This window comes from Venturia canescens, chromosome 11 (assembly GCF_019457755.1).
Source record: "Venturia canescens isolate UGA chromosome 11, ASM1945775v1, whole genome shotgun sequence".
In the NCBI taxonomy this organism is placed as follows: domain Eukaryota; kingdom Metazoa; phylum Arthropoda; class Insecta; order Hymenoptera; family Ichneumonidae; genus Venturia; species Venturia canescens.
The window spans coordinates 5975167-6001957 of record NC_057431.1 but is presented as its reverse complement, the minus strand read 5'-3'; the positions used below and the strand labels follow the sequence as shown (position 1 = coordinate 6001957).

The 26791-nt window shown below is 44.0% G+C and overlaps 1 protein-coding gene across 10 annotated transcripts; it reads right to left on the bottom strand.

Annotated features, from left to right (window-relative positions):
- Positions 1-161: 161 nt before the first annotated feature.
- Piezo (piezo type mechanosensitive ion channel component) lies at positions 162-26739 on the bottom strand. 10 transcript variants are annotated; one of them, XM_043432643.1, is made up of 37 exons: positions 26602-26739; positions 23271-23363; positions 20516-20955; positions 19284-19718; positions 18229-18273; positions 17658-17714; positions 17078-17216; positions 16666-16775; positions 16310-16585; positions 15916-16242; positions 15470-15615; positions 15233-15379; positions 14982-15115; positions 14758-14900; positions 14498-14674; positions 13914-14418; positions 13240-13793; positions 12454-12859; positions 10626-10688; positions 9909-10057; positions 8700-8876; positions 7363-7719; positions 6742-6818; positions 6276-6383; positions 5587-5667; positions 4851-5139; positions 4609-4772; positions 4313-4459; positions 4065-4238; positions 3838-3985; positions 3511-3725; positions 3283-3441; positions 2900-3026; positions 2407-2813; positions 1630-1925; positions 1307-1550; positions 162-1184 (listed from the first exon to the last, which is right to left on the bottom strand). In XM_043432643.1, exons 2-37 carry the CDS (start codon positions 23332-23334, stop codon positions 854-856), a joined length of 7818 nt encoding a protein of 2605 aa, XP_043288578.1. In that variant the 5' UTR covers positions 23335-23363; positions 26602-26739; the 3' UTR covers positions 162-853. The 10 variants fall into 10 exon arrangements, with proteins under 10 accessions (XP_043288578.1, XP_043288582.1, XP_043288579.1 ...); XM_043432647.1 differs by lacking the exons at positions 17658-17714; positions 18229-18273 and adding an exon at positions 18507-18629 and having other exon boundaries at positions 6276-6353; XM_043432644.1 differs by lacking the exons at positions 17658-17714; positions 18229-18273 and adding an exon at positions 18507-18629 and having other exon boundaries at positions 17105-17216.
- Positions 26740-26791: the final 52 nt, after the last annotated feature.

The window sequence follows — 26791 nt, the reverse complement described above, 5'->3', positions numbered from 1 at the left end:
CTTTCGAGGTTGTGTACGGAATTTTCAAATTTTTTGTCAGTGCTTTGCATTCTTCCGATTTCATTGTCATTCATTCTCTTTCTGAAACTTTTTGCTGGACTGATTTTTGTTTATTGGCTACTTCGTAAAGAAAATTGTGGTAATCGAATGAATAAGATTTATTGAAAGTTTTCAAATTTTATTATTCAGCGTACACTTTGTGTATTTACTCACACACTGGAGAATGCGATAATCGAACACAAAGTAAAAGAGAGTTAATGAAATATGTACAAATATCGATGCAAAATCGAAGGGCTGAATATTCCATGTATTATTCAAGTACGATTTTAAAATTCATAGCGTTCGCGACTGAGGAAAAATTTCGCTCGGGGAGACCTGAAAAACTCGAAGGGATTTTCCCGTCCGAGCTTATCTGTCGCTTTCGGACACGAAAATATTGATTTTTTGTCTGAAAATGTTAGCCCAACGAGGACATTGACGATTCAGGGGTCTCGGGGACCCACTGTGCGGTAACATGACTTACGTAATAACCTTAAAGCGAACGGAACGATGATGACGATAGAAAAAACACGATTGGAATAAATAACGATATAAACGTAGAAAAAAAAACGTTTCGGCAATGTCAGTGAGGGAGAAAAAGCTTCTGGCTTTTCTCGTTATTCGCGGAGCGACGTCGTCTCGTTTTTTCAACTGGCAAATATTTTCTAAATAAATGCGTTTTTCCGGTTTTAAAAACCCGCCATATTTTCCGATTGTTCGTGCTTTTTTCACGTTCGGAGCATCCGAAGAGCCGGAAATGAGTTCAAATCGTAGGGAACTTTGGAAAATTTCCAGCGAGTGGCAGTTTCCTTTCTCAGGCGTTTCTCTGCTCGCCCTGGCGAACCACGACGTCTTCGTCGTCGTCCTCGTCCTCCTCCGGATTTCCACTGGAGCCTGGCTCCGGCGGACGCGTCCATCTTATCAGCGTTTCCGGTGATCTGTAGAGGAATATGAGCTTCGCGAAAAGATCCTCCTCCAAACTCAGCTCTCCGCTCTCACGAACCAAATAAATGTCGAGGCAGAGACGCAGAATTCGGTCGACGTAGGGCAAGTCGTCGAACATTATCTTCGGCGCCATCTCACTCACGCTCCGCCTTATCAACTGGCTCATCACGATCACCCCCGTTGTGTAGAGACCCAGAATCCTAAGGACCAAAAAAATCGAAATTTTGTAACAGCTCGAAGATTTTTCAACGTTCCTCGATGACTTCCGAGTCCTCGCTACGCGAGGCTGTCTCGCGACTGGGAATTCGGAAGAAACACTTGCCCAAAGCCACTGATGAAGCTGAGACCTTCTGGGAAAGCTTTGTCGTTGAACAAGAACATCATGATGTATCTGCAGTCGTTGAGAGGCACTTTGCTCAACAGTTTTTTCTCGTAAACATCGTCGCAGTTTTCCTTCACGACCCACCACTGCTGGTGAGCGCAACAGTCGGCGTTGGTCGACAGATGGAGGCTGATGTTTCTGTACAAATGGTCCGTGTCCGAGTCATCGAGGCGATCTGGACCGTCTGGACGCAAGAAAAAAGCTGCTCAAACATCGACACGATAATTTTCTCCTCCTCCGGCGTATTTGGAATTTCTACTTACACAAATTCATCAACTGACGAACCGGCTCGACCGTGCGACTCGTTACTTTGAGGAACTTGGGAAAAGCGTTTCTCATTACGATCGTGCCGTTCGGCGAGTTCGAGTCGGTGCTCGCCAACAGTAAATCGGCGAGACTCTTTCGCACCGGATTGAACTGACCGTTCTCCCAGGCCTTCAACGGAATGTCTCTCTCTTCCGTGCTCACTCCGTTGAAATCCTTCACGTCCGTTTTTCTCGCCACGGTCCATTCCACGTGCACAATCACCGTGCTGTTCGACTCCAATTCCATTCTCAATCTGTGAGTTGGAAAATTTGAGTTCTTAAATAGGCTCTCGATGTCAGGAAGTTCGTCAGGACGTTGGTTATTGCAAATCGTCTTTAAGCCTCCGGGGTCACACGTTCTAGGAAGAACGCGCTGGTCACGCGGGGTCAGGACGACCCCAGCGATGTTTAAACACTCGCCGCGTTGCCAGTGACGCTCCGAACGAGAGGCAAAACAAATCGAGATTTACTAGTTTGAACCTTTCCGAACAAGAATATCATGGGAAAAGATTTTATCCAATTTTCAAAATTACGAAAGCCATCAGCGAGGCCGGGTTTAAGAAAAAAAAAACCATTTTTCACCGAAAAAAATGACAACTCTGGCGATAAGCTTCCTCGAGCGCCCGTAATTTAGAAATTCTAGGTTAAAGTTGCTCTCCGGGTCATCTTGACCCCGGTGACCACGGAGGGTTCGAAATTGTGAAATATTCTACGAATAAAAGTGCACAAACGAGCCTTTCTCTGTCCGGAGGCGAAATGGCCCAAAGTTTTCTCGAGGAGCCGCTGAGAGTGATGGCGGTGACGTCGGTGTTAACATAATTTTCCAAGAAGGTCACAGCGGCCTTATCCCGAGCATAAATGTCTTTGAAGGATCGGAAATCGGCCTCGGAGTATTGAACGATGGAGCTGGTCTGTGCGGACATGGCGTAGATCGGTTCGTAAGGGCCGATTCTTATTTTCATGGAAACTTCGGTCGGTGGATTGGAGTCGCCGACGGTGCCCCCGAGGGCGAACAGCAGAAGGGGGAACCAGATCAGAGCGATCATGAGGAAGAGTGCGCCTCCTCCGACCATGTATTTGCTGACTTGAGTTTTCTTCACTCCCCGAGGCTGAGGGAAATCGGTTTCGACGCCTCGAGTGCACTAAACACCGAAAAAATGCATTTAAGACGAAAGTCAATTTGCTGCTTTTTTCCTTCTTTCAAAATTTAATCTTTCCTCAATTTTACCCTTATTTGGTAGATGCTCGCAAAAATGTCCTCCATTTTGAACCAGTCCATTATCGTCATCGAAGTGTCGGTCCAGATCCAATCCATGACGGCTCGAAGTTCGAAGAGGAACGGGACGACCATGAAACTGGAAAAATGAGCACCAGCAAAATCAAATTTACAGATTAAAATCCGAAATCATCTTTCATTGCAAGAATTTTTTCCGCCACCGCATCCTCCACGGTCACATGATAACTGGCCAGAACATTTGACCCCACAATCGTCTACTTTTGGTCGCAAAAGAGCGAGTTGCATTCGTGCAATTCCGATTTGCATCTGTGTAAGGTTCAAAGGTGCTGGGACGAGGGTACAGTTCGAGGGTTGACTCCCAGTGATAAACCTACCCCTTGAAGAGGTACATATTTATGATGCTGTAATTCTTGCACAAGAAATTTCCCAATATCCGGGTAGGATATCCGAGACGGAGTTGATAAGCGGCGAGGAGGAGGTAGAAGCATTTGACCATGTACCAGATCTGGGGGGGCAGTTTCTCGTTGAATCGCCTGCGGAAAACGATTTTCATTATTCCATAAGAAAGTTTTTCTGTCCGTTGAATAAGTTTTGATATTCACCTTTCTGTGACGCTGGGCAAAATGAAGAACATGCAAATGTGAACTCCGAAAACTAGAAGATACTGAAAAACGAGCTTCCCCATTATCGATTTCCGCAAAAATAATGCGCGATCGATCACTATCAGGGCGAACTGCAGCAACAGCATCAACAAAAAGGGCATCGGCACCCGATTTTCAGCCAAGTATGCTGTCACTCCACCGTCCCCTTGCTGAGTCTGTAAGAAAATTCAAGCGTAAGTTCGAGATTTGAGGTATTGTGACTAAAAAATGGGGAAAGTTTAATGTTTATTTGGAAAACTGAGTGAATCGAGTCGTTTCTCAACTTACTCCGAAAGCCGAGAAGCCAAAAATCAAAAGAATAAAGTTGAAAAAGTCGCACAGAAACATGTAGGCGTAAACGTTCGTTTTTTCTTTGCCTTCCGGGCTGAGGATGTTGTCGAAAAATATTTTCATGGGTTCCCAATACTTCAAGGCTCTGCGAGATAAAAAAATACGGTTCATTCCAGGTGTTTCCTTGCGAGAATTGAGTAAAAAAGGTGAATCCCAGCGCTCACATCATGTTGACAGCTGTTTTCAAGTCTTTGTCGCAAGGGCTCGTTTCCGTGGTCTTGACGACGACGAGCCTCTCGTTCGAGTCCGTGATTTCCTCGTTCTTCGGCGCCTCGATTTCCTCCCCCTCGTTCGAGCTCTCACGCTTCGTGCTCGTTCCCTCGGTTTCCGTTGTATTGCTACGGAAAATAAAGATAAATAATTGGCAACTCGGCTCTTGTCCTTCTCCAATTATCGTGGGAAAAACTCTCACTTCGTTTCCTCATTTTGCCAGTGGAAACGGGCCGGCTCGCCGCCTCCTTGCCCATCCTCGTTCCTCGTCCTCATCGTCAGATTCGTCGGTATGATTTTCCTCGGTTTGACCGGTGCTGTCCACTGGCCCAGAGACTTCAACATGAACCTTTGAAAGACGAAAAACTTTAACGTTATTTTCCAATTAAAAAAACGCACGTTTGAGCACAATTTTCTAATTGCTTTTTTTCATTTTTTTCAAATGAATTTGCAGAAACTTTCTTCGAGTTTTCGTCAGGCGATTATTCGATCGCTCACCGGTGGAAGAAAATCATGAGAAGTAGCCAGAGGTCCCAGAGCGCGTAATTCGGTTTTTTCTCAATGCCCAGAATTCTCGGAGGGAAAAGAGGGTGGTTCGGCGAGGCCATTTGGTTCCAGAGGATGATTTCGAATTGGAAGATGCATTTGACGATGACGATGACCTGAGGAAGCAGAAAGGCGAGTGAGCACGTATTTCGTCGACGTGTCGAAAGATGGACGAAAGCGCGGGCGCGACTCACTTCGGTGTAAGCGATGAGGGTGACCCAGAAAGTTTTCGAGGGCCTGGGGATGGTGAGAGAGCCCCAGCAGAAGACCATCAGGGGCAGCGGGATGGAAATGACCGAGGCGTTTTTCACGTGATGAAGAAAAACCATGAAGTAGCACATGAAAGTAGAATGTGCGAGGATCCCGAACCAAATGGAAGCTGCGAGCTGGACGATGGGCGGTTGGTCGTCTTCGGAAAGCTCTTCCAAGGTATCGCCCTCGTCCTCGGGTTCGGGCTCAGCTTGTGCTTGCCCAAATATCGAGCTGTCGAGAGAAGCATGAACTCGTAAAACGACAATGACAAATGGGGAGGCGGGCAATTTTTACGACGAAGAAATGATCACGAAAGCACACTGAAAGCTCAGCTCGATTGCCGGGCGGGCGAGAAGACGAGACCTGTAAATCGTTGTACGATTGTAAAAGTGTACCTGCAAAAATTCGTGATTTAGGAGTAAGAAATAAAAGAGAAAAAAAAACTCGTAAAAGAGGGCAGATGAAAAGGTAATTGAGAAAAAAAAGACTGTTTGTGACTCATGCGAGGATTGGCGTGCTTTGCGAGCGTGTCAAGCGACTCAGCCGGTGAAAAACATTCGATTGCAAAAGAACCATCAATCGCTTTTATTTGTTTTGTGTTTCTTGCTTCGTTTTTCCGTTCATTTGTCATTCTGTTTTTTTTTTTTTTTTTAATATCTCCAGCAGTCGGTATTGTACCTGGAGGAGGACACGTCCAATCCTCGCTCCAAACTCGGCGCCAGTATTCGGATGTGTGGCACTGTCAGCGAGCTCTCCTTCCTGGCACAGACACAACACTCTTTCTACGTTTATGTCGATTTTCTTGCTCTTGAAAATTTGATGATTGTGGGACTTTACTTTTTTAAAGGACAGGAAAGTTACGCGTAGATTATTTTCTTGCCGTTCGAAATTTCATGGTTTTCAGGGGTTCGTCACTCGGTCGTCAAAGCTTTCGAGGTGTCTTTGGATCGGAAGGGAAGGAACACTTACTCACTCTGCTTCCGGGCGAAGTCAAGGGCGCGCTTGAGGTATTTTTGGAACCAGGAAGTTACGGCTTCGTCTCTGGGGAACAGGAAAAGTCGAGGATTCTTTTGTCATTGTGACTCGAAATTCTTTGTCCCGTTTGAGGATCAACCGACACTCGTTTATCAGGCGAAAATTCAATCGAATCCATCTTTCTGAGATTCTTACTCGAAAATTTCATGATTTTTTCACGACTGCGAATTACAGAAATTGATAAACCAACCGATCGATCCTCAATCCGGGTCCGAGTGACCTGCAAAATAAATGAGCGAATTATGGGGCTCGAGGGAACAATGATAAACGCTACGAGTCTACGAGCTCGCCTAGGAATTCTAAAAAGCTTGAAAAAGCGACGACTGTCTCACCTCCTGGTACTTTTTGACGATGGACCAGGCCGTTGGCCATTCCCGGAGCTCTCGTCCGTGCTTTCCTCGCTGTCAGATCTATCAGAGCAAGCATTTAAACTACTGAATCTAGAGGCAAATGGCAAAAAAAATCAAATAAACGATCCCTAGAGGACGAGCAAAGATCTAGAAGTGGCTAAACTCGCAAATTGACTCGAAGCGAAAAACATTTTTGTTACTTTTTATTCGGTTTTTCAATCTCCACTCGATAGAAATCGCCTGGTTCTCGGGGAGCTTCTTCGAGGCTTTTTCTTCCCCCTCAACGACTTTCTTGCTTTTCTGTACTTTCGAGTGAGAAGCTTAAATTGGCTCTACTTTTACGTGTGTACTGCGTCATTTTTATATATGTCTTTTTTCCTTTTTCTTTCAACAAAGACTCTCTTTCTAGTGGTAAATCAAATGGAGGATTCTCCTGGCTTTTCCTCACCTCTGCTTCATCACCGGTATCGGCTGCCATATTTGATTTATTCCCAATCGCGTTCCCATCCGGAAATCTGGTTTGGCCTGCACACAAAATTACCCAATAATCTTACATTCTTCGTAGTTCATCCTTTCAGCAATTACCAACCAATGAGCAACTCAAAAAGCTGTGGCAAAACTTGACATTTTCGCCAATTTTTTTCATTCCCCAGTGCGTTCCTCAATTTCCCAAATCTCTCTAAAAAAATCGTGATTTTTAACCGCTTCTGGTGAAAAATTTCGTGAAAATTTATTAAAACCCGATAAAATTTACACTTTCACAGCGAACTGAGAATAAATTAGCAAAACTCTAAAGAATTTCGAAACTCGGCGAATTTCATGTTTGAAATTACGAAAAAGAAGCTTGGCGAGTGAACAAAGAGTGCTGAAAGCACTAAAATTTCAATTTCATTTTGTTTTTTGTATCAGAATTAATAAAATTATAAAATAAAAATCTACTAAATTCCGTAGCTTTTTTGTCCAATATAGGTTGAACTTTCGTAAGAATTAATTTTATTCAACTAAAAGAAATTTTTCTTAAAAAACGATCTAAAGAATGGAGTGCAACGAAATTTTTTTTTCCACTGACCTTGAGAATTCTTTTTTCTTTGGTAAGAACTTTACGTATATATCTGTAGTCTCTAGAGAATCTATTAAGGTATTTGGTCATGGAGACCATGGTGCTATTGAGGATGACGAGAACGAATTTCAGGTACGTTAGAAGAGAGACTGATTTCTGTTTGTCCGGGTCTCCTTCGGGCTCCTCGTCGTCCTCTTCGTCTTGGTCCTTTCCTCGATCTTTGTCGACGCCCGAAGCTCTGGTTGGATCTTCGGTGAGTTCGTCTCCTTGGACCGAGTCAGCGGGGGTCTTGGCAAGGTCTTCAGTCTTCAGCTCTTGCTCGACGTCCTCGACCTCGGCGGAGTCGAGGCTGGCAGCGTCTCGGATCTAAAGCGTTTCAAAAGACCACGTTAATTTTCGAAGCAGGAGAATATTTGTGAAAAATAAAGAAAATTTAGCAGCAGACAAATTAAAATCGCTGGTACAACGACAATTATCAAGTAGCGATAGCTTTCAACTTTTGCTGCTTACATCGATGCAGTCGTCTACGAATAAGCGTGCGTTACGTTTGCAGATTTATTTTCGTACTTTGTCATCGTTCCTCACACCAACGTTCGTATTTTCGTCAATTGTATACGGTCGAACGAGGATTAAGGTACTGTTCAAAAACATTTATCAGTTTTTTTCTACAGGCAGATGCGAAATCGAGTCCAAATATCATCAGCGATTTCAGATGCCGGGAATATATTAAGGGGGAAAGAGCACAAACGAAGGGAGAACAAGCGCTACGGAAAGAATCGATTCACAAGCTGCAGAGACAGCAAACCAGAAAATTTTCTGGCCACAGTCGAGAACATTCGATGAACAATCATCCCGACCTTTTTGAAGGACCGTTTTTCCAATAAAATTCAATTGAGTATAAAAAAACGTTGAATTTAGTGTTTATTTGATTGTTAATGTAAAATTTATTTTTCTTAATCTTGACAAATCGATGATCACTCGATGAATCGAACAGAAATAAAAATTGAATAAAGTTGAAATTTGAAAATTGAACTGTTCTTCGAAAAAGTCGCGATACGTGAAAACGAATTTCAATGGAAATGAAGCTAGCGAATGGTGCGTGACGAACTCGCGGTCGAGACGTTTCGAAAATTGGGCCAAAAGCGTTGATGCGATTGTTCGAAACGCCTCGGCGCGAATGAATGTGACGCGAGACACGAATAATTAGAGCTACAGAAATGAAGTTGAGAGGAAAATCATAATCAGCGATAGGCAGTTAAGGAGAAGCGTCGATTTTTGATTTTTTTTTGTTTTCATCGCTTCGTTAGAGGGCATGCATGCAGGCTTTAAGGGAGCGGGAATCTCACATCGGTGGCCGCGGCAGTGTCGGTTTCGGAACGTGCGCTCAGGTAGGACATGGATGATTTCTTGCGGGTCAGCGGCACGCTCTGACGTCGAAGCCGAAGAGCGTCCTTTTGCGTTCCTCCGTACATCGCGACGTGGGTCGCTATCTCTATGTCAGTCTTTAACACTGTTGTCATCAGCTGCAAATTCCATTAACTCAAAAAATCGTATTTCGACATTCAACTTTGTAGGTTTTACGGTGAGCTCCGGCAATCATTTATTTCGAGTAGTTTTTTCCTGTTCTTCAAAGAGTGTAACTCAATAATGGGGGATAAGAAAGCTTAGTGCACTCTGAAAACTTGATTTTTTGCCACACAAATGAGACTCTGCGAGTATGCGAGAAAAGTGTGTACGAGGAGTCCCGAGGTCGTTGGTTTTAGGGCGAGCTCGACTCGGGGACTGAATTTCGAGTCGAAAAGTCTGGCAAAGTTAGTCGATGTCATTCAGGCCTGAAAAGTTATCGGCGATTGAAGTTCCAACTCGTTTTGGGTGGCGTACCGTCCCAACGGCTGGGAATAGAGCAAAAGTCCATGAGACCGATGTTGCGGGGAATCGAATTTCCCGACGGAAAGCTCCTGGATAGATTTTCCTATTTCCAGTACTTTCGTCCCGAGAGCTCACCGGAGAATGCCTGGCTCCGGTTCCGAGGCATTTTTAACGTCTCAGGCCTGAATTGTTGGAAATATTGAAAAGTGGCCGGGAACTTTTTTGCAGGGAATTTAATCCCCTACAAAATCGGTCCTGTGGACTTTTGCTCCATCCGCAACCGTTCGGACGGTAAACGCGATGGAAGACTCCCAAGCTCCAAAAGTCGACGACGCTTCAGCCAGAAGTCCGATCGAAAAACGTTCCGAGAAATTTTCCTTCGAAATTCCATCATCGAAGAGCTCGTAACGGACATTTTGTTTTTAAATAAATTCTACGAGTGGCTCCGGGAAAAATTTGGATCGAAACTTGATTGATGAAAATCGGTGAGTGCGTGAGTTCGAAACGATCGTAAAACTCGATTTTTGATATTCTAGATCCACTCGTGCGGGTAAAATGCCGATGGTCATGACCTGCATTCAGGAGCAAAATTAGCCAGGCAACAAAAACTTTTGTCGGGTAATTATTGGTTCGATTTGAATGTTCGTAACTGAGCAAAAAATACGAAAATTATTGGTGAGACTGACTTCGGCCACGGTCATTCTCCGTCCTTTCGCTTGTTGCTGACGAAGCCGTTCGTCTTCCTCGCGTTTGTCGTCCAGGTCAGGCACGAGATGATCGGTGACGTCATCGTCGTCGAGATCGTCGAACATGTAATAGTCGCCGGATCTCACAGCTGCACGAAAGCAAAAAGAATCGATTACTCCGACAATCCATTAATGAAAAAATCACTTTTTCATATCGCAACGACAACACGAAATATTTAGGGGACAAACATGCTTCGGGAATCCTATTTCGAGGCTCACCCATTCGTTAGACACGAAATAACATTGATTTTTATTTCGCCAGGATATTTAGTAACCAGGATCACGATCTAGAGGAAAAATTGAGGAAAATGCCATGATTCGGGATCGATTAGTACACGAATGGGGTATTTACAGTTTTCAGCTAGTTAAAAATGCCTGAAAGTCATTGAAAGTCGAGGACCATTAACCCTGGGAACCCACAGCTGATTAATTCGCCCTCAAACGCCACACTGGGTCCAAAAATCTCAAATCAATTCTTAGGCACAAAAAGCTCGTGCCCTGCGCCAGCGATTTTTTTTCAAAACTATTGTAAACCGAACAATTGACAAAAAAAACGTGAGAACGAGTGATCAGTTCGTCGTTCCTGTTACTTCTGGCTCCAGGGTGGGGTTCGAGGCAGAGACGAATGGAATGAATAAAAAATCATGAAAAAATTACCCTCTCTGTTGGTCTTTGGCACACGATGTTTGTACAGAGGTCGATCTCTCGGATAGAGCGTATCTAACACACACACATTTTTACGAAAAAGATGAAAAAATCATAATTCGAATGTTCATTCGTGAGATCAACTAAAAAGTTTGCTCAGGGGGGAAGGGGGACGAGAACGTGGGGAAGGATGACGTCGAAAATTTACATATTAACAGTCCCTTTGTACACTTTGCCCTCCCAGTCTCTCTCGACGACCAACAAAAACCGTAAGAGCCTGAGAAAATGGGAAGTCATAAAAAGGAAGCAAATTTGAGCAGAGAATGCACGAAGAGAATGAAACCTTACGAGAGACGTGCCGGAGCGTTGCCAAAAATTGTTTTAAAAAAACTTCAGCACTGTCCAGTTTATCACGAGGCAAGTAAGTGCGAAGATTTATCGAAACAGTTGAAATTCAATGAGGAATGGACTGCCTCCAAAGTGAAATTGGCCAAAAAACGTTTGATTGTCTTCGCGCCGAAGAATTCGGTGGGTAAAATCGTTGATCGAGTTACAAGGGAAGAGAAATAATCTGAAAAGATGGGAGGGCGTTGGAAAAAAAAGAATAAATGAGAGAATAATTCGGTGCGTACTAAAAGTTCCAAGTTCCGCGTGTTGGAAGCTTATGTACATGAGAACACGGTCGCAACAAGAGGCGCTGAAGTTTTTCATGGCTCGAGGAGAAGATGGATAAAGATCCTCTCCGAAAATGGAGCGTTACATGTGTGATGGGATAGCGGCGATCGTGAGGTGGTTGAAATAATGGAAGCTCTTGGAGTTTGGAGTTCGGAGAGCCAAGGGCAGCCGGCGCCGGTGTAGCTCGACTGTCTGCGATGCCTGCGGCTCGAAAAGCTCGCGCGATGTCTCGGCCTGGATCGGTCATAGGGCGGAGGCGAAAAAACAGGAAAAGTTTCATCGGGCGAAGGTCCGCGGGGGTTGAGTTCGCTGCTGGGCGGTGAGCCGAACGAGATTCTCGTGGGCTCGAGATAAGCCTCGAGGCTGACTGTCATTATCGCGGAATTTGGCGACGGGGCTTGCAGCAGCGACGCGGCCCGGGGGGTCAGCGGCGGCGGCTCGTCGTCGGGCCCGATTCTCCTGGTGTTTTCGCTCCTCTGCGTCCGCTCCTCTTCCTCGTCGTCCTCGTCCTCGTCGATCGGCGTTCTGTAACCCTGCGGCGGCGTGTGACCGCCCGAAGAGACGCAGGAACTTGCGCTCGACGCTCGCGCCAACGGTGCCTCTCCTTAACGAGTTTTTTCCCGTGGAAGCGTTTCCGGGACACAGACACACAGATGAGCATTTATGAGGATGAATTCGTGACTTTGAGCTCGACTCGCACGATCCGCTGAACTTCAAATTTGCGAATTTACCTACTCCCGGCCTCTCGACCCTTCCTTCCCGACCCGGAACTCCCTTTAAAACCTCCGCTCGAGCATTTCAACCCGGAACGATACTTCGGCGACGATAATCCACCGCGATTTTGTCTCAACATACCTCGATCAGACAGACCTCTCGCAAGGCGCGCGTCCGTTTAAAAATTTATAATCAAATGAATCTTCGAGGTTCGTTATTCCCAATCGAAAAGCTAAAACTTTGTCACCTTTTTTCAACGATCTCGCTCGATATTTTCCGAGTTTTTACCAGCCGAATCCCGTCAACGTACGCTTCTACTCGCGATTTTTTTTTTTCGATGAAAACCGAACGAAAGGATCCTCGTCACGAGCCGGTTAACTTCACGGGTCAAATCGACCCAAATGCCTCAATGTTCTCGCCTTAACGAGAAAATCATCGTGAGCCGTCTTACCGATTTTGTGGGTCGCCGGCTCCCTGTAACTCGGCCCTTGAATCCTCTGCTGATCGGCCTTGATTTTGTCCATCTTGAACTTGAGCTTTTGCAAAACCGCTTTTTCCACGTTCTCCTGATACTCGATCCGCTTCCGGTGCAGATCTTGGAGCAGCTCCGCTCCTCGCGACGCCAATATACTCATCGCCTTCGTTTCGTCCACTATGTGGAAAAAATAGTAACTCTTGAAGAGACGCTTCTGGACCAAGAGACACGCGAAGCAAAGACCGTCCCAAACCATCCCGATGTCCTCTCGCGGGACTTCGCAGTAATTGTCTTTCCCGTCGAAAATCGTTCCGGAGGTATGGAACTTTTTCAAACACGCTATCCCCAGCAGCTGGACCAACCAGCAAACCGAAGTTTCCATCTGAAATGAAGCCACGAAATTCCATTACTTCACGCGCTCCTTTCCACGCTTGGCGAATTTTCAAATCGCGAAGGAATCTGAAGGAAAATCTTGAACGAGAATAAATTGAATAAAAGTCGCTCCAATACTTTTTTGGAGATCTTCGAATCTAACGAAAAATTGCTTTTTCCATTCTCTTTCTCATGAAATACGAGAAAATGAAGGTATTTTTGTAGAAATTTGCTAATTTCGAGCTCTACGAAATTCGTACACTGTCCCGATCGTAAAGCTTCGAATTCGTTGACAGTTGAGCACGGGAATTGACGAGAAAATGGGGAAAAGTGGTCGAGAATGCTTCCTCGTTGGGAATTATTCGATGAAAGGTGCGCAGGTCGAATTACCTGCTTGAGCAAAACGCAACCAACGCCCTGGAGGATAGCTTTAGAGAAAATGACGACGACGTTGTAGCCGATGAGGAAATTCCACCACTTGAGAATGGTTTTTATCGGTCTGAGATAAAAGTCGCTTCCTTGCCAAAGGAATATGAAAGCCCCGATCAAGTAGCCGAGGGAAAATATGTTGGTTCTGTTGGTCCCAGCCAGGAACATGATCGAGAGGGTGATCCACATGAAACTCATCATGGAGCCTCTTTTGAAAACGTCGAGCCAGCATTGGGCGAGCGAGACGTAATCCTTCACCGGGTTCACGAAGTTCGGCTTCTCCATTTCTTGAGAAACGGAAAAATTGTGACCGGCGATAAACTCTTCACCGGTCGCTCGACTCCGGGCCTCGATCCGGAACACCAAACTCTGACGAACGATCATCATGAGAAGAATGAAATCGCAGATGAGCTTCTCCGGGCTCGGAGGATACTCGGGGTCCGGAAAGTACATCCAATCCTGCAATCTTCGAAGTGTGTCCAATCCCGAATCGTCCAGAATGCTCCACGGATAATCTGCAACGTTGGAAAAGTACAATTTCGATGAATCGATAAATTTATTGGACAAAAAAACGCTTTGATCGAGCGACTTTTCTGTCATAAAAAAACAATTCCGAATTGAGCGTAGAAACTCACTGATGCAGAGCCAGGTCGGGGGCGCGACGACAAAAGCGTACTGGAGTGGGAGAACGACGATGGCGAAGATGCGAAAGAACGGCCAGACCCTCGCGGTCGTGGTTCTCTTCATGGAGAAAAGTACGAGTAGCCAAATACCGTAGAGGACGGAATAAAAGTCGAGTCTGGTGCCGATGAGGGCGACGATTCCCATCAGGCAGAATTCCAATCCGAATTTATAAAAGCCATAATTGAAGAGAAATTTGAGACACTCGGGAATGCCTTTGTCGGCGTCGGCTCTCGTGATTTTCGGGAACATGACCAGGGGCGTTTCCAGGGGTTCGCCTTTCTCGTGGCGATGGAAACACTGTCGAATTACGATGATCGCGCGGATCGTCGTCACGGTCACCATCCCGATGTAGCCCCTTAACAAGTACGGCAATTCTCCAGTTCTCGCTTTGTCCATGCCGATCCATTTGGCGACGTTGTAAGTCGTCACACTCTCCGTCCCGTTAGCGTCCGTTCTCTACGATCACGAGAAAATCGATTGATTATTTCGCCGGCTTTGGAGGCGCTCGAGTCGACAAAAACCCGTCGAATTTTACCGAGCAGTTGACGTCCCAGTTCTCGTGAACGATGTACTCGATCTGATAGAGCATTTTGGCTACCATCAGAATCGCAATAATTCCAGCCATCGCGTTTATCGAAGTTATTTGCACGCTCCGCTGGAAATTTATCGCAACCACGACCGCGATGACGAAGAATAAATTTATGGCGCAGACCTGTCGAGGCATTTTCATCAGTTAAATCCTTTCGATTGTTTTTCGACGAAAATCTGACAGAAATTCAACTCCCTCAAACTCACGTCTTTGATGCACAGCAGGATGAAAGAAATGAAAATTATTTTCTGCATGTGAATCTCAAGAATCAGCCAAATCCAGTCGTAAAAGTTCTTCACGTTCTCGATCGTCTTCCTCATCAGTGCCATTCGCTCCATTTTCGACATATCTGGAAATCCCAAAGTTTCGTCACATCCCTCGCCACGACGATCATTCAAACTTTCGAGCAATCAACAAAAGGTCCCCTTACGCTTCAACTGTTTCAGGGTATAAATAACAGTTTTCTTTTCACCATCCGCGGGAATCGCCTCCTCGGAGCTGGTCGAAACGATGGGCACGGTGCTCGAGTAGCCCAAACTTCCGCGCCTCGAGACCAGGTCGACTCTGCAATTTTTTCAACATTTTTTTCAACTTTTTCCCCCACGCTCGGCTGAGGATTTTTGGACTCGACTCGATCACGGAACATTCAGCTCGCTCGGTGCGGCAACGACAAAAACTCACCCGGTTCTCTCGATATTCGTGATTTCGAGGAAATCTTCGTGGAAATAATGGATTTGCAGGACTGTAACGATCACGAAAAACGTCGGAGTGAGAAGGCGCACGAAAAGCTCCTTCGTTTTGTACGATTCAAGTCCAATGTCCATTTGCCTGAAAAGCAAATCAGGAAAATCAATCGGTGCCTCGGGCTTGAACGATTTCAAGGAATTTTGGATTCTCGATCGTGAAATTCTTTCTCACAGTGCTTCATCGATGCCGAGACGGGTCCAGTAGCCAGGAAAATTACTGAACTGGTATGTGTAAACGAGGATCAACATGGCGACTGAGTACGCGATAACCGTGATCCAGAAACCGTACATCATTTTCCTCCAAGCAGTCCAGGAGAACTGAATCGATGAAGAAATACAAACTTTATCAGTAAAAACACTTTCTAATCGATGGGAAATGCAATTTTTTGAATAAATGAATTTTGAATCGATTTTATTAAACTCAATTCGAATAAATCTCTTTCTAATCATTTTATCAATTCAATTAATCAATTGGTCAAAGTAACTCGAGTTGGAATTCAAAATAAGTGGAAAAAGATGTTCGATGATTTGAAAAATTTGACAAAACATGGAAAATCCATGGGAAAAGAGTGAAAATCAATATTTCGATACGTAAAAAACGTTCGTTTCGACCATCACCTGAAAAGTGATGACGAAGACGAGGAAGAGCGACATGTAAATGATCCGGAAAACGGTCATGCGTTCTCCGGTGATGCCGCTGGTGAAGAGCATGATGGCAACGATCGCGATCCAGAATTTGATGAGCAGTTTTTTCACGACGCGTCCGACATCCTTCATGAATTGGCTTTTTATTTCGGGAGTTTCTTTGTTCATGGCGGTGGTGGCGGTGGAAACGGAGACGTGGAGGGGGGCGACCATGTCTCTCATGGCCGAGGACCTTTTCTGGGACTGTCTCTCGGCCATGTATTGTCTCATGGTGATCCAGAACATCGTGGTGAAGGCGCACTGGAAAAGGCTCCGGTCAGTTTCATCTCAGGAGGGAAAAAATTATAATTTCGATGCTTTTACGCACTTTGACGATTTGATGCCAACTCGGAGCTGGATCCGAGCCGAAGGGCTTGCGGAAACCGATCTCGGCGACCTTGATGTCGTGGAACACCGTCGGCAATTCCTCCTCCGTCAAATTCATACTGTAAATGTAACCAACGAGCAGCAGTAGCGTCGCGTAAAAAACTATGAACGGCGAACACTTCATCATCGAACTTCTCTTGTTCGGTACCATCCACAGCACCAATGCCCACATCAGCAGTATAAACGTCGTCCAACTGTGGTACATGATACTCCAAGTCTGAAAATTCAGGAAAAATCTCTCAATCGCAGAAAACTTGATTTCCTGCCAACTCGATATTCCACTCGTTTCTGTCTCACCATCATTATTATGTTCGTTGCTAAATAGGAAGAATTTACGATCAACTGAAATATCGAGTAAACTGCCATTATCACTTGCTCCACTATCCCGGGACCCTCGTCCGGAGCTCCTGGAAACAAGGAAATGGGGAGTTGAGGAACGATCGAAATTCAACGAAAAAAGGTTTGAAAAATCTTTGTGAAAGCTTTTAAAATCGACAGGAAACTGTCGAGGTTTAAAAATTTAGAAAAAAATCGACGAAATTTGAAGTTTTAGACTTAGAGTTTAGCTATGAAATATTTATTCTTTTTCAGCATCTGGAGAGCTCGAAATTTGATGTCTTTTGTGTGATAAACTCGAGACAGTCGAACGAGCGAGGCACACTGAATTTTCGTATTTTTTATGCGTTTTATGACTTTTTTAAATTCCTACGATGAGGCGAGACCCAGTCGGATTCACCTTCGCTGAGGGACTGTAGCTGGATGCTGTCATCGTTGTGGGCATCCTGGACGATGACGCTGCCTGTTGAGTCTTGGAGCAGACCGGTGCGTCCGGAGCCAAAGCGCATCAGCTGCAAAAGAGAAGTTCGAATGAATTGTCTGCTCGAAACGGCCTCAGGATTTATTTGCATTTCGTTGTTTCTACAGGCCACAACTGCTCATTTCTAGGGGTGATTTATAATGTAAGAAAACACGAATCTACGAGTGTGCTGCTAAAATAGCCTCAATTGTTGGAGCTTCAAGGCGAATGCGACAGTGAAAAAGTCAAAAGACTACTGAGGTGCGAAACAAACGTGCGAATTACTTTTTGGTAGTGAGCAAAATCGAATCGATTGGTCAACCGACAATTTCATCGGTTCGTCACGATTCTTTATCGCGAATCCAAATTTTCGTCGTTTCGTGACGAAGAAATTGAAGAAATTCGACCCACCAATTCTTCATTTTTTTTATCGCCCGCAGCTTCGTGACGAAAAAATTCGCTTTTGCTCACCGAGGAATCAACGGCGATTTACCTTCACCGGGTCTGCTGTTAACGCGACACTTCTCTCGTCAGATTTATTTCTTTCTCTCTATAATTGAAAATAAAAACTAGCAAATCTAGCACCTTGCAATTTGAGTTCTTAATATACGATTCTATGCCCGGGAGAATCGAGGTGGAAATCACTGCAGCGCCGGGACGACCCCAAAATTCGAAAATTGATGAAAAAAATCGATCGCATTCAGGAAATTTGATACGAAAATTTGAATCGAAAAACAAATTTTTCTTCTCATCTCCGGCAGGAGCTTCTAAACTGTTGAAAACTTTGAGAAATCAATTATTTTCGGCGTCAGTTTCGAGGTCGGTCTCGAAGCTCCCTGCTTCGGTCCCAAAACCTTGAAATTTCGTTTCAGCATGAAAATCGTCGATGGGGTTTGAAAATGCTCGCGCTGCAGTGATTCCTCGTCCTTTCGGATTAAAATGTACTCGAAAATGGAATTAGTGTGAGGATTAAGGCAGCGAGAGAGGTTCGTCCCAAGCCCGGCAGCGTTAGAACGTGAGTGATCGGCGAGAGTCGAAGCGGAGAAATAATTTTTCATACGTACTGGCGTCGTTTCGTCGGGCTGATATGAGGCTGGCACGCTCGCTTTCTAGAACAACGGTTTGAGCAAAACTAAAGAATTACATGGCTGCACAACGAAACGAAAGAGATTTACATTCGAGAAAGAAAAAAAAATTTCTTCAATCTCAAGCAATTTGAATTGGAGGGTCAAACGACATCGAAATTGACAGGCGATAGGAAGCTGTAAAAATTCATCATTTCCACATCAAAGTGCAACATTCCAAAACCGAAATAAAATCCACGCCATTCCAGAGTTCTTACGCGGGCTTTTCGCTTCGCCGATTGCCACCGCTGCGACGGAGTTCTTCGTCTAATGGACACGTGGCGGGACAAGGACGTGTCCAAATTCGTCAACTTTCCGCTCAGCCTCGCATGCTGCTTTGGCTGTAAGCTCGTCGATGTTAGTCAGAAGCGAGGAATTTCAATTTGGTTTTGGTTTTTCGTTTTTTTTTGGTTTTTCAGTGTTATTTTGGCCGGGCTTCAAAGAATTCCCAATCACCGATGCCAGCGGATGGAGATTTTCATGAATTTTGTTAGTGGGACAAACTATTACGAAGGCTCCTGTCATCCTGACTCGGTGGGGGGGCGAGAACGCGACTGTGAGAACCCGGAAACTGTTTTTACGGTATTTTTCAAAATTCAAGTACCAACGAACGATTGAGCATTACAAAAACCGAAAATTTAAATCTTCAAAATCTTCAAAATCAAACAAAATCATTTTCCTCAAAAGCAGTCCCAAAAATGAGGCCGGAATTTTCGGTTTTTCAAGTCCACGTACATCGCAAATAAATTCCCACGAAAAATGTCCAGCCCGAAACTAATTTTCCCCAATTTTCTCAACTTTTCCTCAATTTCGAGGCTACCGAGGATCGTAAAAATGTAAATTTGAAATACCGCCTGTCCTCGGAACGTTATTGGCAACAGTCGAGCTTCGCCCCCCAGGAATCTCGTGAATCTTCGTCCACGACGAAGAGTAATCGGGGGGGGGGGGGGGGGGGGGGAATGTGCCACGACAAAAGGGAAAATTTCAGATCGTACCGGTTTTCTGAACAAGAATCGCGACTGCAGTGCCAAAACGTAATAAAGCCAAAAGAGTCCGAGAGCGTGGCTGTAGCTGGTCCACTCGGAGGAAGAATCGACGTAATCGATGTAGCGAGGATCCGAGCAGTTGCTCGTGTAGTACGGATCGAGGGCGAAATATCGAGCCCAAGTGCTGTTCACCGGTACGAACTCTTGGGACCATTGATTCTGGTAAGTCATGAGAACGAGAATATGTACAACGACGACTGCCATCACGAAGCGACAGACGAACGCGAAGCCTTTTCGCAGCTCTCGGTGACAGGCCCACCAGCTCGAGGCACCGATGAATATTATGAAGTAAAAAGCCCCCTCGACCGAGGGCGTCAACGAAGAAACGCAGCACAGGGATCCCAGCACGACGTACGTCCCGATAGTCCCGAGAAAATTTGTTACCTGCAACAGTTTTTGTTGCTTTATTATTCATTTTTATAATTAAATAAATGCTCGAATCAATTAAAACGAATTAATAACAAAATTAGTGAATAAAAATTGGATTTTTGTTGATTAATTTATTTTTCATTTTTATTAAATCATAAAATTTAAATTATTATTTTCATCATGATTATATTCATCATTAAAAATATAAAGATTCAAGTGAATTTATAAATTTGAAAAACATCAAATTTGAGTAACCATTTTTTTGCTTTGAAAACTTTTTTTTCATACTTTGTATTCCAGAATTTCATCGTTTTTATTATTAAATAAATACTCGAATCAATTAAATTGGAATTTTGTTGATAAATTTGCTCCACCTTTAATCCTCATTTTCTTCCATGAATTAAAAAAATTATTTTCATTATTTATTAAATGATAAAATTAATATAATTTCAATAACAATTATATTTATAATGAAAAACATAAAAATTGAAGTAAATTTATAGATTTATTTAGTAAGAAAAGCGTATTTTTGAAAATGCACATTTTCCGGACTTTTTATTCGTTTATTTTTAATTTATTTATTATCCATCAATTTTATTGATCAATTAGTTGAATAATAATTAATATTAGTAATCGTTAGTTAAAAAAAAAAAATGTTTAATGTCTTTAAAACCTTTTTCTCGTACTTTATATTCGAAAATAGAATTCAACAGAAAAAATGATCGAAATTTTCATTTGCATTAGCTTCTTATTTTTCCTCAATGAAATTTCTCATTTGAGAGCGTAAAAGATGAGAATGGGAATGAAAAAACCTTCGCATTGGCATCGTCGTGAATTTTTTTGGCTGGCTGGACGGTGGAGCTTTCGTCGTCTTCTTTGTGCGGTTCCCAGGTCGTCCGTTTGCACAAAAGGTACATCGCAATAGTGGTTGGAAAAGCAATGATTTCGGGGAGTAGCCAGAACACGATTTCCCAGACGGTCGCACCGTCCAACCTGACCAGGCCGAGGTGCCTGAATATCATCTCAAGGAATGTGCAAGCCTCGAGAAAGTATCCGTACGGTGGCAGGGACAAAAGTACAATGTGAAACATGAGCTGGGTCAGGCTCGTTAGGAAGCTCAGAGTTACGCAAGCCTTCAAGTAATTTCCGGTGTGGCCCTTCATCGTTTCTGCTGTCGCGATCGGGACCATCGGCGAGTAGAGCATCAATCCGAGGTAAATCAGCGACAATCCTGTCGGCCGCCATATTGTACCTGATTTGGAACAAAAAAAACCAAAATTATTTTCAAAAATTAGGTAATATCAGATTTTCAATTTTTTTTTTTTTAAATAAAATTTTTTGAATAATTCAGAAAGGGGGATTTCCAAAAAGTTTGGAAACGAGTAACGACAAATGGGTTCTCAAGAAATGTGGAAAACTGGAAAAATGAATAAATAAATAAACAAAAGAGGAAAATTATTTTGAAAATATTTGGAAAAATTGGATTTTCAAGAAAACATTGATTCTTCGGTTTTTATCCGATAAAACAAAAATAATGTTTGGAAAACGAAAAATGGATTTTCAAAAATGTGAAAAATTGGAAAAATGAATTAATAAAAAACATCAAAATTGTTTGAAAAAATTTGGAAAAATAGGATTTTCAAGGAAATATTGGTTCTTCGGTTTTTATCCGACAAAAAAATGTTTGGGGAAAAAAGGAAAAAGGGATTTTCAAAAATGTGGAAAATTGGAAAAGTGAATCAATGAAAAAAATCAAAAATTGTTTTAAAAAATTTGGAAAAATTGGATTTTCAAGAAAACATTGATTCTTCGGTTTTTATCCGACAAAAAAATGTTTGGGGAAAAAAGGAAAAATGGATTTTGAAAGAATTTGGAAAAATGAATTTTCGAGTATTAGAAAGGAAAATTGACATTTTCGTCGTGGGGATTAGACGAGGACGAAGTTCGGGGAAAAATGAGGAAGGAAAGGTCTTCGGGGGAGCGGCGGTCCGGGGTGACCTGGTGCGAAAGGTCGCGCCGCAAAGTCCGTTGAATGTGTACGCGTGACATTTCGTTCTCGCAATTTTTTAGGCGAGGCGCGCCTAAATTCAGGATTTGAAAAAAATTGAAAAAAGTGTTTAAAAAAAGGGAAATAAAATATCGTTTAATTGGAAAAAAAAAATTTTTAATTCGAAAAAAAGAAAAAAGTGAAAAAATTGAGAAAAAAACGCGTAAAAACTGCCAAAATTGCGTCGAGCCCGGGCTCCTCCGGCCGCGCGAGCCTCTCCGCCCCCGCGAGATAATGCGCTCTCGAATTGAGGGAGCACAGTGACCCACTTTGAAGCCGCCGCGCGAGGTAGCGCCGGCCAACGACGTCAAAAGGTCAAAGACTTTATGGCCGTTGGCAAGCTCCGTGATTTACAGACGTTTTGCATTCATTTCCCGAGACTGTGTCATTTGTTGCTCAGGAGGGAAGAAAAACAAAAAAAATGGTGGAAAAAAAAGTTCTCTCGAGTGAAAATTGCGTTTGGGAAAATAAATAAGCGGATTTTTCGTTCAAGAGTTTTTATTGGTACATAAACGATCAGATCGAAAAGCGCGTCCATTTTGTTTGCAGCCATTTTGTTTCGATAAAAAAACGGTTTTTTTGTCCGTTCGGAAGCTGCTCACGGCCGAGAAGTGGAGACTCGATAATGAAATTTTGTTCTATTTATAAATCGATGGCCTCAACTCCAGACACTTATTCATCGCGATTAACCGCGCCGGGAGAATTTTTTCTCATGCTCGTGTGTCACTAGAAAAGGTTTAATTCGTGCATAGCGAAACACGCAGCGGTTGGATATCGGTCCGGACAGTGGCGCTTCTAATTTTGGAACGGCAAAGTGGCCTCGGAGTGAATCCCACTCCCCCACCCCATCGCATTGACACTCGAGACGTTCGAATTCCCCTTCACTTAGCGTGGAATGTCAAAATTTTTCTTTCCCTGCAGCCTTTCGTTGAGGCGGTTCGAAAAAAAGTGTCGAATCAAGAAATTTCGTGGGGGATTACCGAAAATGGCGGAAAACGCGATTTTCTTTCGAACGGATTTTTTCCAAATTTTCGTTGGGTTCTGACGTGCGAGTTCCCCTCGGATTTCTCTGCAAAAATCATCATTCCGGGGGAACGAAAAAAATGGCCATTTTCTTAACTATTTTTGAGATGCTACGTCAAAACACTTTAGCACTTTGGCGCGCTCGACAAATCCCAACATTTCGATCGACCGCCATTTTTTCGTCATTTTTATCGAAGCACTGAAACGACGCGGTATCGAGGGAGGAAATTCCGGTCGTTTTCCTATCGAAAAACCATTTGATTGATTGCGTCGTTGAACAAAAGCAAAACAGTTATCTTAGTTTTTCCATGTGTGTGTGTGTGTGTACAATTTATCGCGTGACAATCTCCCGACCGTTACGTCACTCGCTGGAATTCGATGAGTTTCGTGAAAGTTTTTCGGGATACAATAAAAACCTGAAAATCAAGATTTGCTGGCCGCATGCACCGCGATTCGTCTCAAAGTTCAAAAAAAAACATCGCTCCTCGATAACTTACAAGCTGCGAAGGTCACTGGGATGATGACCCTGAGAACGGCAACGTTGAGCCAGTACGAGCCCATTCTGTCGAGCTTCCGTTTCCCCTGCTATCCTGAAAAGATAAACAAAGCGAAATGAGGAAGGAGGAAAAATATACTGAATTTCTGGGTGCTCGGAGCCCGCCGCGAATAGCTTGACGACGAAAAATAATGTCGAACTTGCCCGAAAAAAAATTGGCCAAATTTTGCAATGAAAGCGTGAAATTTTTTGAGAAAAATTATCGAGAAGGGGAAAAGGGAATGAAGACGCAAGGGCGAAGGGGCTCGAGGATCGATAAAAAGGATGCAGTGGCTCTCGGTACCGCAGTCAAACACTCTCGTGCCACTCACGTATTTGTTTTTATGGTGAAGTTCGAAGCGCCGACCCAATTTTAGTGCGCGTGTATAGCGAGGAGAGCGCTGCAGTCGCCGCGAGCACGGGCGCTCGTAACCGTTGAAGGGAGGATGAGGAAAAACGGTTTTTCAGTTTGAAGCACTTTTGGGGGTAGAAAACGAAGGAGCGTCGGTAATAATAACATTCGGACAGTTGCAAAGGTGAGTTTCGAGAATGTCTGCACGAGAGTGAGAAAGCCGCGCCCAACTTAATTACCGCTCAATTACGAGCCTCCTCGTTTTCCGTTTTTTCACGTTTTATGCGTCTTTTGAAAAACGAACGAGGCGTGGACGCGCACCACGAACAACTACGAATAATAATTAAATATTGTCCTCTCGGATGGAATGCACTTTCGATTATTTGCCCACGTGCCTCGCACGTTAAAACCATTTCGTCAATGCTGCGCAACAAGAGACTCGAAGCCAAAGTTTAAAAACCGTTGCCTTTTTCCAGTGCAGAAAAACGCGAGAAAAAACGTCAGAAATTTCAAAAAATGTAACAAAAAAAGTTTCCGTCGAAAGCCTACTGAAAAGTTTGGGAAAATTTGAATTTTTTCCGGCATACGGATGCCAGAATTATCAGTTTGCGTCTGAAAGAAACACGGAAACAAAAACCTTTTTTCTTTCCTCCAAAATTTCCTTGAAATATGCTAATAAAAAAGTGAAAGGGCGAATAAAGTTTCATTTCCTTCGACGACTACGATTAATTCGAATTTTTTCGACCGAAGGGCACTCGAAAGGTGTGAAAAAGTGAGAAAAATTTGATTTTATTTCAAAATGTAAAAACAAAATCGGCAAATGTATTTAATTAATAATAAAACGCTTGGATAAAACTGAAAAAAAAAACTAATTTCTTTATGATTCATAAGAATAATGGACGATAATGTGATAAATGAAAAAAAGGAAAATGGAATGGGGATGGGCACGACCGGAAATCTGGAACACGCGCGATAGTCCGAAATTCCGGTTATGCTACACTCAGGTGGGTCTGTACACAAAGGAGGCGCCGAGGGGCGGGGGTTAACTGGAGCGAGAGTGAGAGAATCTGTCCTCTAACGTTCTCGCTAGTTTCGTGTTCTTGGGGATCGGTTACGCTGCTTTCGTACGTTTTTTTCTTTTCCTTTATCTCTCCCGCGGCGTATAAAAAACCGTTGAGTTTTGACTCTCGCTCTCGCCCCCTGTTTATACATCGATACCTTACACGCGTGTATCGCGTTTCCTCCCGGTCGATATTCCGGCTTTGGTTCATCATCCGTTTTCAACGACAGACGCGCTTTGTGCACCCCGGAATACATGACACACGACTTATTGCGGCGATAACATCGCGACGACGCCGCTCGCTCGCTTCTCCAATCTTGAACTTTATGCTCCCCCACGAAGAATTCAGCCAGTTTACACAAAAATTTGACGACGTTCGCAGAATAGCGGGAAACAGCGATTTTTCTTAGTTTGTTGATATCCGGAAGGTTTCAGTGATTTTTCGTGTTTACATTCTTGCGGATCGTTTCGAAGCAACTTTCTCGGAAAATTATGCTCGACGGCGCGAATACCGAGGAATTCACGGATGGCGAGTTCTGAGTTTCGGCTTCGAAAAATCTGATCTTTGCGGAACGTCTGACTTTTTTTAAAATTCAAGATCAACGGCACGTTTATTTTGGAATGGAAAAATAAAAGGCGGCTTTTGGGTAGCCGATGACAGAAATTACGGTGATTACGGGGTCGGGACTTCGCAGGGTGAATTATTAGCGGGCGTAAATAACGAGTGACAATTTGTCGCGCGCAAGTGACTCTAGAAATATCTAATGAGACACGGCGCCCTGATTGGTCGCGTGTTCCCACCACTCCCTCGCGCCAAATAACGAGATTAAGCAGGGACTTGGGATCATCGTGGAAGAGAGAAAAAAAGGTAGCGGGAGGGGCCAGGCCGGGTGCGTCGCGTGTGTCACGCAAAAGGATTGTTTTTATCAAATTAAATAAAGTCTTACTGTCGTAGGATTTAATACTCCGGAAAAGTTTTTATTCGCCTATAAGGGAGTGTGTTGGCAGGCTCTCGAGAAGGAAAAACCGGAATTGGAATGTTTCACGTTCTTATTTATCGAGTTGGACATTTTAGCGACCTCATTCATGATTCACGTGTGAATTATTCGCTGCGAAACTTTTGTTCTGACTTGGCAAGTCCCCGTCACGCCTCGTCGCGCCGCGAGAGCCCCCGCGTTGTATCACTTTTCATACTATTTTTCATTTCGCACGCTAGTCTTGTCCACACATTCGATTATCGCAGCGAGGATGCAAGGCCGAACTACCACCGCGAACCGCGCTCCCCCCACCCCAACATTATTAGTGTCGATAGGAAAAGGCGCGAAAAGGCTAAAACACCGGCTCGCGTGCGGGCGCGATTTCCGCCGTTGATTAGCGTGCTTTTAGCTTTTCACTCGATTTTCGTTTCCGCTCTTCCTCGTCGTTCTTCATTTACAGTTTGGAATTCAAAAGCTTGGATTTTTCTGCTGCGGAATGCGTAAATGCTTGGGTTTGTTTGATCGGTCGAAATTTCATGCGAATCGTTCGCCGAGATTTTGTGCTTCGGAGGTCTCGACCGCACATTTCGGGTCGTAACATCGTCGATAATCGAGTTACTCGAGATTCTTTTTTTTCAATTTAAGATGACAAAAAAGCGATGGAGACAAAAGCATGTTCGTGGCCCCTTTGCTGGGACGATTGACTCCGCAGAGAACGTGCGGTTTTTCAGGCTCTCAAGGTCACCGCTCAAAAACACCGGCAGGATTGAAAACAATTGACGGGGAAGCCGGAGTCAGCTGGGACTCGGGGCAAAAAGATTTCCCCGAATTCTTTCCCCTCGAGCTCGAAAAGCTCAAAATCGCAGAGTTTTAATAAACGAGGCAAGAAAAAAGGAAAACAAACCTTGCGAGTGGCGATCGGTGCGCGAACTCAACGCATCCTTCGCTGGCTTCCCCGATCGGTGTAGTTTCAACGCTATTTTTCACCCCCGAGTTAAGCAACATGCGTGCGTCGAAGGAGAAAAACAAAAAAAAAAGGATTTTTGCAATGATCGATAGAAATTCGGGCTCCTCGGGGGGCTGGCGAATCGAGA